Source organism: Lissotriton vulgaris, chromosome 1_2, assembly GCF_964263255.1.
Source record: "Lissotriton vulgaris chromosome 1_2, aLisVul1.2, whole genome shotgun sequence".
Classification (NCBI taxonomy): domain Eukaryota; kingdom Metazoa; phylum Chordata; class Amphibia; order Caudata; family Salamandridae; genus Lissotriton; species Lissotriton vulgaris.
Window position 1 is genome coordinate 313,847,262 of NC_141686.1, and position 19,967 is coordinate 313,867,228.

At 45.1% G+C, this 19,967-nt stretch overlaps 1 protein-coding gene across 4 annotated transcripts in view; it reads right to left on the reverse strand.

Moving 5' to 3' along the window:
* Positions 1-3,631: 3,631 nt before the first annotated feature.
* Positions 3,632-19,967, reverse strand: part of LOC147736598 (uncharacterized) — a 77,207-nt gene continuing 60,871 nt past the window's right edge. For 2 of the 4 annotated variants that reach the window (XM_086953342.1, XM_086953343.1), the window contains one exon: positions 3,632-7,774. In XM_086953342.1, the coding sequence (XP_086809468.1) occupies positions 5,269-6,363 (1,095 nt within the window). In that variant the 5' untranslated portion in view covers positions 6,364-7,774 and the 3' untranslated portion in view covers positions 3,632-5,268. Of the gene's footprint in view, positions 7,775-9,043; positions 9,406-9,689; positions 10,802-19,967 lie in introns of those variants that run through there. The other 2 variants (XM_086953344.1, XM_086953346.1) reach the window with 2 other exon arrangements.

Here is a 19,967-nt window from a genome sequence, read left to right on the forward strand (position 1 = left end):
CTTAGGCTCCCATTGAAGTCAATGTGAGTCAGATCGAACGATGTTGGGATGCATCGTAATCCGTAATCTGGACTCACAGGACTCGATTTGTTCGGGAACTATTCTGGAACCAAATCGTTTGGGAGTTTCTTAACGACATCATAATCAGGCCCTATGTGTCTGGTTGAAAGGCAACAATGTGCATCACTATGAAGTGCTGTATAGTTTGATTATGAAAGAACACTTATTACATATTTTTTAACAAGAAAGGTTGCACCAGTACTTGGTAGACCTAGGTCCAATTTCTCCCCAAGAATTAGGAAATAAGGTGAACCACCAGTGGGTCAAAACTTTGGTGACCAAAACTGCCACTAGTGGGGGTGACCAAAAGAGAGGGGTTAGTAAGCCTCCCCCAGGGAAAGATGTCAAACATCCTAATGATAAAAGTAAAGAGTCTTCTAAAGGCCCCCAACAGCCTGATAAGAAGGACAGACCTCAATACTCTTTACAACAAAAAACTGGTAACCAAGATAAGAATTGGGGTCCCAAAAAGGCATGGTGTCACAACTGTCAGAAGATTGGACGCAGAACTGGATACTCTGCCGGTCCCATAAATGATTCCCCTACAACTACTCCAGGTAGCACTGGAATAGCAAGTCTCCTGTGGGATCCCTAGTGTGCCTTGTTCAAATCAGAGTGCACACAGAAGAAACACTAGTCTCTGGGGGTTGGGGTGGACCGTGCAACCTTAACTGTATGGCCTACTAATATGAAGAAATACAAACAGCCACCCTTAATTAATGGGATTAGAGTAGAAGTCATGCAAGATACAGGTGCCAGTGTCACCATATCTATTTAAACAACAAGGGGACCCCAAATGGTATCAGCGAGGGACCTCAGGGAGTTTAATCATGTAGAAACAACAGTGGTCCCTGGCAGGGAGATGAATGGTTGAAAATGAATATAGACTCAGTCAGTTCTATATTAATGAAGACATACCCAGCCGGGCAGTGGTCTTCAAAGTTTTATATTTAAATGAAGACATACAAAACAAAATAACACCTTCAACAGTTCACGTGCGTGGGGCACAAGCCTGTACCCAACCACGACCGTGCACAGACAGAAACATACACAAAAGGGCTTTACAAGGCAAAATCAACAGTCTCTGTAGGGTTCCAATTTTTGGACAGAGAGATTACTTATAGGTACCATTACAATGTTTTATATTGTACATTTCACAGGTATATGGTACACAGTAGGTCGACGACGTTTCGGACCCCCTTGTTAAATAATGGGGTCCATCATCAGGACAAAGCAATGGTTGCCTTTTTAGTTATTAGCCTCTTTAGCCAGGAAAGCAGTAAACAAGCTCAAATAAGAGCACGCAGGCGGTGGGTTAAAACAGGAACAGTAGAATAATCTATTCCGTGTTTTTAGAATTTTTCGGGAGTTCAGTTAGAATTTTGGAGGTCCAGGGGCGGGAGACGAGTGGTGTCTCTTGTCCGCTTGTACCTTCGGAGCCGAATATTATCGGGAGCGCCGAGTCGCGCTGGGGTCCTGAAACCAGGGGGCCGGATCAGTCGGCAGGGATTGAGGCCCACATGCATCAAGCACTTTTTCATTCGCAAACGGTGCGATTCCTTAAAATCGGCCGTTTGCGAATGCAAAAGTGCTTTTTGGGATGCATGAAGCAATTTTAGAATTCGCAACATTGTTGCGAGTTCTAAAATTGCGGGTGCTTTTAAGAAGTCGCAGATGTGAGACTTCTTAAAAGCAATGCATCATTACTTTGACAAGTGGAAATTCGCAATTAGGGTTCCAAATTTACCGAGTGGTTGAACCACTCGGTAAATTTGGAAAAAGTGTTTAAAATGCTTTGAATGTTTTTTTTTCAACATTCATGTTTCACACACACATGTCCTTAGGACATGTGTGTGTGAAACATGATGCGAAAAATACATTTCAGGGGGGCATGGGGGGGTCCTTTGGACCTCCCCCTGCACCCATGAAATTTTCTAAGTGCCACTCGCATTTTGCATTGACTCCTATGGGCCTTTTGGCCCATAGGAATCAATGGGAATTGCGAAAATTAACTTAAGAATTCGGTATTTCTTTGGGATTCGGTAAAAATTGCGATTTTTACCGAATCACAAAGAAATACCGAAAAAAATGATGCATAGCATTTTGCACTTCTTAATTTGCGATTCCTTATTTTTCGCAAATTAAGAAATGCAAAATGACACAATGATGCATGTGGGCCTGAGTTCCTGGTACTGGAAGGTACAAGCGGACAAGAGACACCACTCGTCTGCCGCCACTGGACCCTCGAGAATTTCTTACTGATGTTCTGGTACAAGCGGACTCAAGATACTTATTCTTTCCCGCCTTGGACCCTTGAGATTCTTTTACTGATTTACTGGTACAAGCGGACTCAAGATACTAATCTTTTCCCGCCCCTGGACCTCCAAAATTCTAACTGAACTCCCGAAAAATTCTAAAAACACGGAATAGATTATTCTACTGTTCCTGTTTTAACCCACCGCCTGCGTGCTCTTAATTGAGCTTGTTTACTGCTTTCCTGGCTAAAGAGGCTAATAACTAAAAAAGCAACCATTGCTTTGTCCTGATGATGGACCCCATTATTTAACAAGGGGGTCCGAAACGTCGTCGACCTACTGTGTACCATATACCTGTGAAATGTACAATATAAAACATTGTAATGGTACCTATAAGTAATCTCTCTGTCCAAAAATTGGAACCCTACAGAGACTGTTGATTTTGCCTTGTAAAGCCCTTTTGTGTATGTTTCTGTCTGTGCACGGTCGTGGTTGGGTACAGGCTTGTGCCCCACGCACGTGAACTGTTGAAGGTGTTATTTTGTTTTGTATGTCTTCATTTAAATATAAAACTTTGAAGACCACTGCCCGGCTGGGTATGTCTTCATTAATATAGAACTGACTGAGTCTATATTCATTTTCAACCATTCATCTCCCTGCCAGTGTCACCATGGTGACAGAAGAAAACAAGTTACTTACCTGTAACTTTGGTTTCCCAGTATTGGTAACTTTCATAGATTCCCATGCTTTTGTATCATTCCCCATCGTGGGAATCGGAGTCTCGGTAACAAAAATAACATAGCAGTAGGTACAAAAGAGAAAGAAAAAGGCCTAGGCCTCATTCCCTTTTGTAGCATATCCGCCTCTTTTTGTAAAAGAGACCAAACTAAGCATCAGCCAATCAGAAGAGCCTCACCCCATAGAACCCTCCTGAAGAAACCTCAGAGCCTCAGAGTTTCGTAGCCGTTGTGTAACAGTAACCACGTCTGCTGAAGGCTGAGCTTTCCCCGGGGAGGAAGGAGGGCACATCGGAATCTATGAAAGCTACCAATACTGGGGAACCAAAGTTACAGGTAAGTAACTTGTTTTCTTGCCCCAGTATTGGAACTTTCATAGATTCTAGACAATGGTTTGTGCACCGCTCCTTTGTTTTTTGTATGCATTTTTAGACCGTGCTCTGGGGTATCACCTCCCTCCTGAGGTGTATCGGATAGCTCCACTAGTTGCACGCTTGTTACCTCACAAGCGTATCACCCTAGGCACAAGCATCATGTGCTGGATACCAGCTCTAATAAATGATAATGTTCATTCGATGGTTCAATTGATCAAAGTCCTTTAATTCTTAAATTCACATTTTAATTCATATTTCATTCTTATTTGATCATATTAGGCGTAAATATAAATCATTCCTCATTCCAATGCATTTCGGTGCATTCAGCACCTTCATCAGGGAACGCCTGAAAATTAAACAAATAACACACTTTGTAAATCTTAAAGTTCCAATCTATCTCACTGAATAACTTCTTTCGTTAATGTGCATATTAAATGCAATATTTTCGCTTCGGCTTTTCTGTGTATGCTATCTTTGATATACGCGATATGCATCCAGTGCGATACCCGCTGTGTTTTCCACCTACAGGTTCTAACCGTCGGTTAGTGTATGATGCTGCTAACTTATTCTCTGTGCGTGTATGTATTCAGGCGTTATCTGACCATTACGCGCTGGCTGCTGCCTGTACGGGCGTTCTATTGGTAAAGTATACGATCGTCTTGCCGTTAGTAAGTAACTATGCCCGGTGTTCGCCTCTCCCCTTTCTCCCCGCTATTAGAATTTCAGCTACGCGGATCCCCTCCGCTCAACTTCAACGTAGTTAGTTCAAACGCGAGTCTCGTGCATGCGCACATTAAAGGTGTCCCGCCTTTTTTTAAAAAAAGGCAGTCTAAGGCTAACTTTATCGACACGAAGAGCACTGTCACAAGTGACACGCTCCGCGGGCTCTATGCATATGCTTACTGTGCGTCAATCTTGCGGGTCCTGCACTGTAAAAACTATTAAATGTGATAGATTATTACATTCATAGTGTCATGATATGGTCAATACTGTTTCTAAGAACTAAACCATTGCTGGAAAATTCACAATGTACAGTAATCTCTCAGCATTATAAATAGCACGTAAATTCCATTCTTTCATTTAGTCCATTCGGTTTGAGGCTACACAAGTGATAAAAGATTTTCCCTCTGTAAGAGGTTTTTTTTATTCAAAGGTCCTTCCTTTTTAGGAACTATTTCCAACACGCAAGCCCTCAATTGGCTTATGTTATGCTTTTTGGCCATAAAATGTGCTGCCACTGTTGATTTTATTAGCCCTGTTCTTATGTTACTTTTGTGTTCGTTCAAACGAGTCTCAAGTTTGCGTTCTGTGTGGCCCACATAACCATATCCACATGGGTATTTCAATAGGTATACGATGTTGGTTGTATCACATGTTGCATTGAGGTTTAAGGGAATTTTATGACCTTTTATCGGGTGAGTAATACTGGCACCCTTCATGATGTTATGGCAATTACCACAATTTAGACATGGTACTGTTCCTTTGAATGTCTGTTTGTTTATCTTGTGTTTCGGAGTGTTCAATAATTCACCTATGTTTTTCACTCTGGTGAATGCGAACAGTGGTTACTTCTGGAATATTCCTTTGAAGTCTGGTTCCAACTTCACCATTTGCCAGTTTTTATGGATAATTCTTTTGAAATTTGCACTTACGTTGGAGTATTTACTTACGCACGTAATTCTTTGTTCCTTGATTTTTGGTTTCGCTGTTAGCAACTCAGACCTTGTTTTACTTTGGGTTTTTTCTCTTGATTTTTCCGGATATCCTCGGGACTCAAACCTTTTGGCCATTGTGTCTAGCTGTTGTTGGCACATCTTTTCTTCAGATATCAGCCTTTTTACCCTAAGAAATTGAGAGTACTGTAGATGTGTTTTCAATGATTGAGGATGGTGACTTAAATTGTAAAAGATTATTTCTGTCTGTAGGCTTACGATATATGTTGGTATGGAATTCTTTGCCTATTTTTGTGATTTCTACATCCAAAAATTGTATGACATCTTTGCTTATGTTCCATGTGAATCCGATTCTGTCATTTTTGGTATCCAGGATCTCCAACTTTTGTTTTAATGACACTTCTGTGCTTTTCCATATCAGAAAAATGTTGTCTATAACCCTCACATACATGAGGAGGTTGGTAGCCCATTCATCATCATGGTAGACATATTGGTCTTCAAATGCTGTCATAAACAAATTAGCATACGCCGGGGCGGCGCAATTTACCATCGTAGTACCATTTAATTGAATAAACCATTTCTCCTTGTAACAAAAATAGCTGTTGAAAAGTGTAAACTGCATAAGTTCCATCAAAAAGACTTGTAAATCTTGGGGGTATGAACTCTGCAATAAGGCACTCTCTATGGCTTCCAGGCCTTCCTTGTGTGGTATCAAAGTGTACAACGATTTTACGTCAACTGTCGCCATTACACTGTCATCCATCGTACTCACATGTTGCAGTTTTGTCAAGAAGTCTGTTGTGTCTTTTATGTATGATAAACTCTTATAAACTAAAGGCTGTAAGTGTTTATCAATAAACTTTCCAACTGGTTCGTGAATGCTCATTTTTGTGGAGACGATTGGGCGGTAAGGAGGTTTAAACAAGTCTTTATGTACTTTTGGTACCATATACATGGTTGGGCTTCTTGGACTGTCTTGTGTTAGGAACTTTCTAGTTTTCTCACTAATTGTCCCGTTGTCCACTGCTTTCTTAAGGATGTCTTGTAAAATCCTTCTCATGTCTTCCGTTGGGTTCGCTGGGATCTCCATATACAAGTTAGGATCCTCTAAATGTTTTTTAACTGTGTTTTCATTGAATGTTGTATTAGGAATCACCATCGCTCCTCCCTTATCGGCTTTCTGACAGATTATCTTCTCATAATTCGCTATGCTTTCTATGACCCCAAACTCTTTGTTGGACATGTTACGATGTTTGTTTTTCATATTCGTGTTGATTTTTCTTGTTTACATAAGTTCTCAAACAAGTCAATGGTTTTGTGCGACGTGGGTGGCATGTAAGTACTTTTGGTTTTCAATCCTTTCAATTCGTCTTCCTGTTTGGGTGTTGGATCAGTTACCACATTTTCAAAAAAATTTCGAAGTTTTATTTTCCGAGTCAGTTTGAAAAGGCTCACTTCTAGTTCCAGTTGATTGGTTCGGGCTGTGGGTAAAAAGGACAAACCTCGTTGTAGCGTTTCTATCTGAATTGTACTCACATGCTGATCTGAAATATTTATAACCAGATTCTCTTGGTCACTCAATGATTTTTCTTTTTGTCCTTCTTTGAAGTCACATTCCTCGTTTGGGTCTGTGATTTTTCTTTTGCTTTTGTTGCGTCCCCGCCGGGGTCTTCTGTTTTTTCTGGGCCTTCGACTAAAAAAGGCTCCGATGTGGGTTGTGCTTCTTTATTCTGTGGCCTAGGTGTTTTGGTGGTTCTTCGTGAGTCGTTTGCCGATTTTTCGCTATCAGTAGAAGACGTATCCGTTTGTGACGTGTATTGTTTGGTTTGGCGACGTTTGGCATAGACTTCGGCCCAGGTATAAACCTCTTGTAATTTATAATTCAATGTGTCTCTCTTATATTTTCTTAATTTCCTTTCATTCACCTCTTCAGTGTGGCACAGAAGTTGGCTATTAATATCTTCTAGTATCTTCTTTAATTCATCTTCTGAAACTCTTCTGTTGTGGTTTCAATTTCTTGTTTGAGATCTTCAAGAATCTTAGATAATTCTTCTATTATTAGCAATATCAAATCTAAACTGCATTTGTTTAGAATTGCGTACCAGCGATCTGTGAAAGGTTTGGAGTTTTTGCACAAGGATGGTCTTAGGGCGATCCGGAGGCCTCTGGGAATTTGTTGTGCTTTGTGATATTTTACCATAGTGCTGGCGTGGAGCCGCTGATTGATCTCCTTTCTAGTGAGATAGAGAAGATGTTTGATCTGTTGTTCCTTGTTGCAACTATAAGTGTGTTCAGTCGTTTCTGTTTGGAATAATGAATAGATTCTTTCACTGGCCTCTGCCGTGAATGCGAAAGTTTCCGCTCTTATGTCCGTCGAGTGGGTTATATCCTCATACTGCATTTTAACTGGTGGGCGTGCCACTTCCCTGTGGGGGGATGTGCAGGTAGCTTCTAGACAATGGGTTGTGCACCGCTCCTTTGTTTTTTGTATGCGTTTTTAGACCGGGCTCAAGGGTATCACCTCCCTCCTGAGGTGTATCTGATAGCTCCACTGGTTGCACGCTTGTTACCTCACAAGCGTATCACCCTAGGCACAAGCATCATGTGCTGGATACCAGCTCTATTAAATGATAATGTTCATTCGATGGTTCAATTGAAAAAAAATAAACAGACACCTGCAAAAAAAAGAAGAAAAAAACTGGTAATCCACACGAATAAGTACTTATCACTTCACCACATCTCAAGCCGCATCAATTCTTCCACTGAAATAGGTTTAACCCAATGCCAGCAACTCTCGGCACAGCTGTACTCCAAATAAATGTGTATGTCTCAACAAGACGTAAGAGCTCTTGGATCCAATTCATAATTCAACTTGAGGAATTTTCACGGCAGTTTGAGACCCATCACAGTGTACAGGAAAAGAAAATGCTACCTTGACGTTTCCTGTTGGAAATAGAAAAAGCATACCCAACACAAAAAAATGCAATACAATATTTAACTAGCAACTATCCTCTTTCCAGACTGTTTCTTTATAAATGAATTGCAAGAGATTAGGAAACAAGCAACTCTAACCTGCCACCAAAAATACTCTCTGCTCCTTATTAGACAAGCTACCGAGTTTATGATAAACACTGATCCATTATTTCATTTATTTCCATTCAGCGATTTTAAAAACTCATAATTAAACCTCATTCGCGTATTCACAAACAAAACATTTAGGAACAAGACACTACATCCAAATCAACCTTTCGTTCATTACATTGTTTTTAATTCACACATTTAATAGTAATGAAGAATTTTCTGAACATTCCAATAACAGTACCTCATCTTATGGCGCACAAGATTTCACATCTCAGACATGCAAGCATTAGCTGTGCTTCGCAGTAGGAAAACAGTCAAATCTCCTCTCTATAGCAAAGAGTTGTGCACAATGCCTACTCGCATCCACTCATGATTGAAAGTCATTCAATTTATCACTAGAAGGTGAACAACACATGACGTACCTACTTATATTCATGCAAGTGTCACTTTCTTTGGATAACTTCAAATTCTGATCCTGATCAAAAATTTGCATTCCTAGATTAGTCATTTAACATCTACAGTCCTGCTGCTGCTGCTTCGAACAAACTGGTACAATTCCTAGTATCTGAATGATATCGGCACTTGTGTTCTCACTGTTGTTCTGGATTACATTAGCATCTTGAATGATACTTGGCTTTTACTGGTCACAAAACTTTGCTTCAGAATATGTGATATTAGCCTCTCCATGTGCATCTTGTTTGTGGTTTAGGTGGTATAAGTGCTCTCTGAAAAATGACAGAAAGAATGTTGTCGCGAAACCCCAGCCTATTCAACAATATGCGTTTAAAAGAGTAGGATCCCATTTAATCATGATGGCTATTATAAGCAACAGCATTTGTAGAGAGCATCAAGAAGCTTGGTACCTGAATAAGTTAAACCCAAGATGCCCTAAAAAGGCATAGGATCCCATAGAATTCATGTAATGCCGAGGTAAATTTTCATTGTCAGCTAGGCCAGTAACTGGTATAAGAGAAGGGCCTTACTCAAATCATGTTGTCCATCACAACACAAATTGATGTGTTTTTTACGTTTGCTCTTTCCTACAGAGAAAAAATAAACAGACACCTACCAAAAAAGAAGAAAAAAAAAAGACACACTGCACTTGGCTGGAATTCAATAAGAGAACACGCTCATTTCTCCCAAGGCAAATTGATAAACTATCAGCAAATACACCTCTTGTGACGACAAATGTAATGGGATATTTTAATTTGAAACAAAAAAACACTTCCTTTTCAGGCACCAAAAAAATATGCTCTAATATGCAGACACGATTAACAATGAATTTTTAACACATCTATTTCTTTTGGATAAATGCACTGCCAAATTGATTCCTGAAACTTGAATTACATGATTTTAGAAAATCTAATAAAAAAGTATTATGATTAGCAGCTTCACAAACATACATTCAGGGAAAAGTCATTCTTACAGGCATAGCAATCTTTTCATCACATTGGCGGCAATCACAACATTCAGCAATGATGGATTTTGATTACCTGCCATTAACATTACCTCATTTCCTAGGGCGCAGTACAAATCATGTTTAAGCGATGTAAATATTCTGTGGGGCCAAGTAGCAAAACAGAAATACACTCCTGTATGCATCAATTCCTGGTTGTCATTCTCATCCACTTTTTACATTAATCATTCCATGGCGATGCGATCTCAAATCTAACTTGCCGTCCACTTTTAATCGTCCAAATATTCTCTTCTTAGGATCATTCCAAATTCTGCGAGCGATCAAGCATTCACATCTCTTTAGAGGTGGTCATGTGACATTCAAGATCTACAATTGTGCCACAACTTTCGGTAACTCGTACGACAGCTAGTATTTCAATGATAGCCCCTCTTGTTTGCGTTTTAAATACTGTTTGTATCTCGAATATCAATTGGCTTTACGCATCAAAACACCAGATATTAGGTCCTTCGTGTGCATCCTCTTGGTCAATTTTGTGGTAGAAGTGCTCTCTGAAAAATGTGACAAACAAAGTTGTTGCAATACCCCAACCCAATCCATACTACATAATAAAAGAGTAAAGTCTTATTTTAAGCATGAATGCTGCTGGAATCAAAATATTTGTAGAGCATTCCAAAAGCAGCCCAAAAAAAAAATCTTAATATGTTTGGTACTTTCAAATTAAACCCATGTCCCCCTCTAAAAAAGTAATAGGCGATTATAGCACTTAAGTTATTTATCACATACTTGCCATCTTTTACCTCCATTAGATAAATTAGTATTACAGGCTATAGCAATTAACATCCATCTTCTAACGGATCTGCCTCATTCAACTTATTGTTCACCTTAACACACATGGGTGCTAGCCTTTCCTTTGCTATTTCCTATTAGAAGAAGAGAGAGAAAAAAGGACCCCTAACGAAAAGATAAAGATGAACAAAAACACCCAACTGAAAAAAGACAAATAAAAGGACACGGCGCATATGGTTGCAATTAGATCAGAGAAGCTGCTTATTTTTTAAAAGGTAACCATTCAAATCATCAAAAACATGCATAAATTTGCCAGTTACAACTGTAGCGAGAAAAAACATTATGCCTTTAGCTACAAGGGAAATAAATAAAATATGTACCTTTTCTAGGAACACAGAATACGCTACGCTTCTAAAGGCCTAGCTCTCAAACAGGTGTACACAGCTTATTATCCGGAGGCTGTGAACAAACAAAGCAAAAAACATCACCCTGCCTCTCCCTAGCTTAAACCTATCCCCAATGATACTGCACCATCACAAGCAAGCGATCCCTCTTCCTATTTCTTATTATATTCATGGCCCAAAATTAAACACGTAACGATTGTTTTTGTTTACTGGTAATCCACACGAATAAGTACTTATCACTTCACCACATCTCAAGCCGCATCAATTCTTCCACTGAAATAGGTTTAACCCAATGCCAGCAACTCTCGGCACAGCTGTACTCCAAATAAATGTGTATGTCTCAACAAGACGTAAGAGCTCTTGGATCCAATTCATAATTCAACTTTAGGAATTTTCACGGCAGTTTGAGACCCATCACAGTGTACAGGAAAAGAAAATGCTACCTTGACGTTTCCTGTTGGAAATAGAAAAAGCATACCCAACACAAAAAAATGCAATACAATATTTAACTAGAAACTATCCTCTTTCCAGACTGTTTCTTTATAACTGAATTGCAAGAGATTAGGAAACAAGCAACTCTAACCTGCCACCAAAAATACTCTCTGCTCCTTATTAGACAAGCTACTGAGTTTATGATAAACACTGATCCATTATTTCATGTATTTCCATTCAGCGCTTTCAAAAGCACAAGTTACTACTTGTGTAACGATATATCTGTAAGAGACATTAGTTAGTGATAGATTCCTTACCTTAGAATATCCCCAGGCGTCAGACTGGATCCGGAAATTTTTGCGTAGCAGTACCCTTGCGCGTCGGCAGGCGTCGTCTGTGGCTCCGCGTCCGTCGTCGGCGCCGTGATGACGTCGTCGGAGTACTTAGACGCCGCCTCCGCGTGCTGACGTCAGTTCTTAGCCACAGCTTTTCCGCGCCAGAAGCGCAGAGCCATGACAAAAAACCGACACTGGTGCCAAGAAACTGGGGCCCTGAATGGGGATGACCTTAACCCTAGATATCGGTTCGCAGAACGATGAGGATGGGTGGGTCGGTAAGGAATCTATCACTAACTAATGTCTCTTACAGATATATCGTTACACAAGTAGTAACTTGTGCATCTGAAAGAGACACGTTAGTGATAGAGTCCTTACCTTAGAATAGATACCCCAGCAATACCATCCCCGTGGTGGCGGGTCTGCGAACCAATATTTACACCAGAAAGTCCTGGAGAACCGAGCGGCCAAAGAAGCCGTCTCTCCGGACTTGACTATCCAGGCAGTAGTGCCTAGCAAACGTGTGCAACGAGGCCCACGTAGCCGCCTGGCAAATGTCCTGCAAGGGCACACCTCGGCCCAAGGCAGTTGTAGTGGCCGTGGCTCGAGTGGAATGAGCCCGCAGCCCAACAGGTGGTTCCTTCTTAGCCAAGGAGTAACACGCCTGGATGCACATGATAATCCATCGTGAGATGGTCCTCTTGTGCACCGCTTTCCCTTTCTTAGCGCCCGCGTACCCAACAAAGAGTTGATCATCCACCCGGAACTGGCGTGTGAGATCCAGATAGAACGAGAGCGCACGTTTTGGGTCCAGACGGTGGAGCCTCTCCTCCTCTCTCGAGGGGTGCGGAGGCGGAAAGAAGGTGGGCAATGTGATGGACTGCCCAATGTGGAAGGCCGTGACCACCTTTGGCAAGAAAGAGGGCCTAGTCCTCAAAACAACCTTGTCCGGATGGACTGACAGGAAGGGAGGCTTGCAAGAGAGGGCCTGGAGCTCACTCACTCTCCTGGCAGAGGTGATGGCTACCAGGAAGGCAGTCTTCAAAGAAAGAAGGCGAAGCGGACAGTTATGAAGTGGCTCAAAGGGAGCGCACATCAGAAAGGTGAGAACCAGGTTCAAGTCCCACTGAGGCATCACGAAAGGAACAGGAGGAAAGGTATGAGTGATGCCTTTCAGGAATCTGTTAACAATAGGGGACTTGAACAAAGAAGGTTGGTCAGGCAGGCTCAGAAAGGCTGAAAGAGCCGAAAGATAGCCCTTGAGAGTGCCCAGAGCAGAGCCCTGCTGGGCAAGAGAAAGAAGGAAGAGAAGAACCTCGGAGAGAGGGGCATTGAGGGGATCCACAGCCTTTGCTGTGCACCATGCCACAAATCTGTTCCACCTGCAGGCGTATACCGTCTTTGTGGAGGGACGCCTGGTTGCCAGAATGATGTTGCAAACTTCAGGAGGCAAGTCAAATGGCCTCAACTGTCGCCGCTCAATCTCCAAGCATGGAGGTGGAGACTGGACAGGTTCGGGTGGAGGACCATCCCCTGCTGCTGCGACAGAAGGTCCTCCTGAAGAGGCAGACGAATCGGGGGATCGACTGACATGCTGAGTAGCTCGGGATACCAGTACCTTCGAGCCCAGTCCGGGGCCACAAGGATGACTTGTGCCCGATTGCGCTTGATCTTCTTCAGCACTCTGGGCAGAAGTGGTATAGGCGGAAAGGCGTACAACAGACCGCAGCTCCACTCGCGACGAAAAGCGTCTCCGAGCGAGTGCCGCCTTGGAAATTCCAACGCGCAGAACTGATGACATTGCGCGTTCTCTTCGGTGGCGAATAGATCTAACCAAGGCTCTCCCCATTGCCGAAAGAGGCCTTGCGCCACGTCCGAGTTCAGACGCCATTCGTGATCCATCGAGCACCGACGGCTGAGTTCGTCCGCCCTGGCGTTCAGAGAACCTGCCAGGTGTTGAACCACCAGAGTCACGCCCTGATGTTCCAGCCATTGCCAGAGACGCAGAGACTCCTGGCAAAGGGTCCATGACCCCACTCCGCCCTGTTTGTTGCAGTACCACATGGCGGTAGTGTTGTCGGTGAACACTTGCACTGCGCTCCCTCGGACAGACGGGAGGAATGCTTTCAGTGCCAGACGAATCGCCCGCAGCTCAAACAGGTTGATATGGAGCCGGGCTCTCCGCCGGAGACCAGAGTCCTCTGATCTCCGCCTCTCCCAAGTGGCCTCCCCAGCCCTGGAGGGGCGCGTCCGTCACAACTACGTGCTCCGGTTGGGGGAGGGAGAGGGATCTGCCGTTGACCCAATCGCGGTCCGTGAGCCACCACTGCAGCTGTCTCGCAGTGGCCTCCGAGATCAGGACATGGCCGGACAGGTTGTCCCGGTGCTGGGCCCACTGAAACTTCAGGTCCCACTGCAGAACCTGCATCCGCCACCGTGCGTGATGCACCAGAAGGATGCAGGAGGCCATCAGCTCCAGAAGCCGCAGCGTCAACCTGACCGAAACCCGGGATAACGGCCGAAAGACCGGAATCAGAGCCTGTATATCCCGGACCCGCTGTTCGGGCGGGTAAACACTAAACTGCGCCGAGTTGAGAACCGCTCCGATGAAAAGAAGCTTCTGAGAGGGACACAGGTGTGACTTCGGCACATTGATGGAAAATCCCAGCAGGTGCAGGAGATCCGCCGTAGTCTGGAGGTGGCTGACGACTGCCTGGGGCGAGCCCGCCTTCAACAACCAGTCGTCTAGGTAGGGGAAGACTGACACCCCTAACCTGCGCAGGTGAGCTGCGACCACCGCCATCACTTTCGTGAACACCCGTGGGACGCTGGTAAGGCCGAAGGGGAGCACGGTAAACTGAAAGTGCTCGTGGTCTACCGTGAACCGGAGGTAACGCCGGTGGGCCGGCAGGACGGGGATGTGGAAATATGCGTCCTGCAAGTCCAACGCTACCATCCAGTCTCCTGGGTCTAGGGCAGCCAAGACCTGAGCCAAGGTCAGCATTTTGAACTTCTCCTTCCGGAGGAAGCCGTTGACGTTCCTCAGATCCAAGATAGGGCGTAGGCCCCCTTTGCCCTTCTTGGGTACCAGGAAGTAGTGGGAGTAGCAACCACGACCTACTTCTGGCCCATGAACGCGCTCGATGGCCCCCTTGGCCAAGAGGGCCGAAACTTCCTCCTGCAGGAGCCGCAAATGATCCCCCGATATGCGGTGGTGTTGCAGTGGCATGGCTTGAGGGGTCGTCTCGAAGGGGAGGGAGTAGCCCCTTCGAACGATCTGCAGCACCCACCTGTCCGAAGTGACTGTGCGCCAGTGAGAGTGGTGATAGCGAACCCTGCCCCCCACTGGCGTCACATGGGCCGAAAAGCACGGACTAGGAGGGTTTAGAGGCGGATGCTGCGGGGGCAGGTGTGGACTGGCTCCGCTTGCCTCCCCGACCGCCTCCACGGCGGTTTCCACGGCCGCCGCCGCGCTGGACGATAGTTTGCAGCGAGTGCCTGGCGGCACGCGTGGGGACGCCCCTTCCTTGGCCACGAAAGGAGCGAAAGGCACCCACTTGCTGGCGCGGGGCCGAGAGGCCCAAGGACTTGGCCGTAGCCCTGGAGTCCTTAAAGCGCTCAAGCGCGTGGTCTGCCTTGTCGCCAAAGAGGCGACGGCCATCGAACAGCATGTCCATGAGTGTATTCTGGACATCAGCCGAGAAGTTGGCGGATCTCAGCCAGGCGTGGCGTCGAATCGCCACCGTCGTAGCCATCGCTCTGCCCAGCGAGTCAGTTGTATCCAGTCCGCACCTGATCGAATACTTCGCTGCGTCCCGGCCCTCCACTAGGGCTTGGCCGAGTTTGGCCCGTACCTCCAACGGACACTCTGGCAGCAATTCCGCCACCGTTTCCCATATAGAATGGGTGTAAAGGCCCAAGAGGCATGCGGTGTTGAAAGACCACAGTCCTAAGCTAAGGGACGAGAATACCTTTTTGCCAAAGGCCTCGTACCTCTTGGATTCCCGATCAGGGGGAGCCGATGGGAAGGCGGTCTGGGAGTTAGAGGCCTGGATAACCAGACTCTCGGGGTGGGGTGGGTGGCAGGAAACATGGGTCGCCCGGAGCCGGGCGGTGGCGTCTGGCCACGTTCCTATCTACAGGCGAACCTGTAGCGGGCCTGGACCAAGTGCCCAAAAGAACGTCCGACAAGGCCTCATTAAACAGCAGCATAGGCTCCATGGAGCATGACTGCGGCTTAAGGACCTCAGTGAGGAGGTTAGTCCTCACGGCCGCGACGGGGAGCTCAAGGCCCAATGCCTTAGCAGCCCTCATCAACACCACACTATATGTCGCGCCCTCCTCCGAAGCCACGGAAGGAGGAGAGACGAATCCAGTGTCTGGAGAGGTGTCCAGGCCACTGGCCTCCCCTAGGTCTCCTGTCCAGTCCATGGTAGACTGAAATTCCCTTGTCAGAGGGTCCTCAGACCCCTCCCAAACCTCCTCTTCCCCCATCTCCTGAGACTCAGGGTCGTAAGTGAATGAGGATGGTTCATAGGGATGGAAATCCCCGAACGGCGTTGAGATCGGCGCCGACAGGCGCCGTCCCGACGCCAGAACCCATAGAGAGGAGGCATTGGGGACGCCGGAGGGGACACCACACGGACCGACCCCGGGGGGGTCGTAAGGTCCACCGGGGACGTTCCAGCGCCAGACGAGGGCCGAACGGCACCCTGCAGCGTCGGGCCCGAAGGCACCGACGACGCCGGGACCGCTGAACCCTGCGGCGCCGAGCCCGGGGGCAGCGGCGGCGTCGGGATCGTGGGGCCCTGCGGCGCCGGCGGCGTCGAGGCCGAAGCACCCGACGGCGTCGGGGACGCAGCCCCCGACCCACTAGGGCCCCCAGACGGGTTCGCTGGGCCCTAAGGCGCCGCGGAACCCGTCGGAGAAGAAAGGGACCTCATGGCCATGAGGAAGCGCTTTATCTCCTCCGGCGTCGCGTTCAGCCCAGGGACGGGGGTATGGAGCCGAACGCGGCGCCCGCGACTCCTGAGGAGCCGCGTGGGCGGTGTCACCCGAACCCCCGGCCGCGTCGGGGGGAGTCGGAAGAGCGATGATGTTTTTTCGACTTCTTATGCTTCTTACCTGACGACTTGGACCCGGAGGAGTGGCGCCGACTCCCGGAGCTGTGACGGCTCCGCCCCCGCGACCTGTCCCTCGACCTCCCGTGGGACCGGGACCTCACACGGCGCGGGGCCGACTGGCGGATCTCGAGTCGCCTACGGGACCGCTCCCGCCTGGCCTTCCTCGAGAGGGCCCGACAGTTGGGGCAGGCCTCGTCGTCATGGTCGATGCCCAAACACGTCAGGCACAGGCGGTGCGGATCCGTAACCGACATGAGGCGTTCGCACTCGCCGCAATGCTTGAAGCCGGGCATCCCTAACGGCACCGTCGGAGTCGTGAAGACTTCGAAATAGATCAAAAGTTCCAAAAAGTTAGTCAAAAAATGACTAGGGAACTGCCTTTTCCAGATCTGCGCTGGCTGGCGCGGAAAAAAGAAGAACTGACGTCAGCACGCGGAGGCGGCGTCTAAGTACTCCGACGACGTCATCACGGCGCCCACGACGGACGCGGAGCCGACGACGGACGCGGAGCCGCAGACGACGCCTGCCGACGCGCAAGGGTACTGCTACGCAAAAATTTCCGGATCCAGTCTGACGCCTGGGGATATTCTAAGGTAAGGAATCTATCACTAACGTGTCTCTTTCAGATACTCATAATTAAACCTCATTAGCGTATTCACAAACAAAACATTTAGGAACAAGACACTACATCCAAATCAACCTTTCGTTTATTACATTGCTTTCAATTCACACATTTAATAGTAATGAAGAATTTTCTGAACATTCCAATAACAGTACCTCATCTTATGGAGCACGAGATTTCACATCTCAGACATGCAAGCATTAGCTGTGCTTTGCAGTAGGAAAACAGCCAAATCTTCTCTCTATAGCAAAGAGTTGTGCACAATGCCTACTCGCATCCACTCATGGTAGAAAGTCATTCAATTTATCACTAGAAGGTGAACAACGCATTACGTACCTACTTTTATTCATGCTAGTGTCGCTTTCTTTGGATAATTCCAAATTCTGATCCTGATCAAAAATTTGCATTCCCAGATTAGTCATTTACCATCTACAGTCCTGCTGCTGCTGCTGCTTCGAACAAACTGGTACAATTCCTAGTATCTGAATTATATCGGCACTTGTGTTCTCACTGTTGTTCTGGATTACATTCGCATCTTGAATGATACTTGGCTTTTACTGGTCACAAAACTTTGCTTCAAAATATGTGATATTAGCCTCTCCATGTGCATCTTGTTTGTGGTTTTGTGGTATGAGTGCTCTCTGAAAAATGACAGAAAGAATGTTGTCGCGAAACCCTAGCCTATTCAACAATATGCGTTTAAAAGAGTAGGATCCCATTTAATCATGATGGCTATTATAAGCAACAGCATTTGTTGAGAGCATCAAGAAGCTTGGTACCTGAATAAGTTAAACCCAAGATGCCCTAAAAAGGCATAGGATCCCATAGAATCCATGTAATGCCGAGGTAAATTTTCATTGTCAGCTAGGCCAGTAACTGGTATAAGAGAAGGGCCTTACTCAAATCATGTTGTCCATCACAACGCAAATTGATGTGTTTTTTACGTTTGCTCTTTCCTACAGAGAAAAAATAAACAGACACCTGCAAAAAAAAGAAGAAAAAAAAAAAGACACACACTGCACTTGGCTGGAATTCAATAGGAGAACACGCACATTTCTCCCAAGGCAAATTGATAAACTATCAGCAAATACACCTATTGTGACGAGAAATGTAATGGGATATTTTAATTTGAAACAAAAAAACACCTCCTTTTCAGGCACCAAAAAATTATGCTCTAAAATGCAGACACGATTAACAATGAATTTTTAACACATCTATTTCTTTTGGATAAATGCACTGCCAAATTGATTCCTGAAACTTGAATTACATGATTTTAGAAAATCTAATAAAAAAGTATTATGATTAGCAGCTTCACAAACATACATTCAGGGAAAAGTCATTCTTACAGGCATAGCAATCTTTTCATCACATTGGCGGCAATCACAACATTCAGCAATGATGGATTTTGATTACCTGCCATTAACATTACCTCATTTCCTAGGGCGCAGTACAAATCATGTTTAAGCGATGTAAATATTCTGTGGGGACAAGTAGCAAAACAGAAATACACTCCTGTATGCATCCATTCCTGGTTGTCATTCTCATCCACTTTTTACATTAATCATTCCATGGCGATGCGAACTCAAATCTAACTTGCCGTCCACTTTTAATCGTCCAAATATTCTCTTCTTAGGATCATTCCAAATTCTGCGAGCGATCAAGCATTCACATCTCTTTAGAGGCGGTCATGTGACATTCAAGATCTACAATTGTGCCACAGCTTTCGGTAACTCGTACGACAGCTAGTATTTCAATGATAGCCCCTCTTGTTTGCGTTTTAAATACTGTTTGTATCTCGAATATCAATTGGCTTTACGCATCAAAACACCAGATATTAGCTCCTTTGTGTGCATCCTCTTGGTCAATTTTGAGGTAGAAGTGCTCTCTGAAAAATGTGACAAACAAAGTTGTTGCAATACCCCAACCCAATCCATACTACATAATAAAAGAGTAAAGTCTTATTTTAAGCATGAATGCTGCTGGAAGCAAAAATATTTGTAGAGCATTCCAAAAGCAGCCAAAAAAAAAAATCTTAATATGTTTGGTACTTTCAAATTAAACCCATGTCCCCCTCTAAAAAAGTAATAGGCGATTATAGCACTTAAGTTATTTATCACATACTTGCCATCTTTTACCTCCATTAGATAAATTAGTATTACAGGCTATAGCAATTAACATCCATCTTCTAAAGGATCTGCCTCATTCAACTTATTGTTCACCTTAACACACATGGGTGCTTGCCTTTCTTTTGCTATTTCCTATTAGAAGAAGAGAGAGAAAAAAGGAACCCTAACGAAAAGATAAAGATGAACAAAAACACCCAACTGAAAAAAGACAAATAAAAGGACACGGCGCATATGGTTGCAATTAGATCAGAGAAGCTGCTTATTTTCTAAAAGGTAACCATTCAAATCATCAAAAACATGCATAAATTTGCCAGTTACAACTTTAGCGAGAAAAAACATCATGCCTTTAGCTACAAGGGAAATAAATAAAATATGTATTTTTTCTAGGAACACAGAATACGCTACGCTTCCAAAGGCTTAGCTCTCAAACAGGTGTACACACCTTATTATCCGGAGGCTGTGAACAAACAAAGCAAAAAACATCACCCTGCCTCTCCCTAGCTTAAACCTATCCCCAATGATACTGCACCATCACAAGCAAG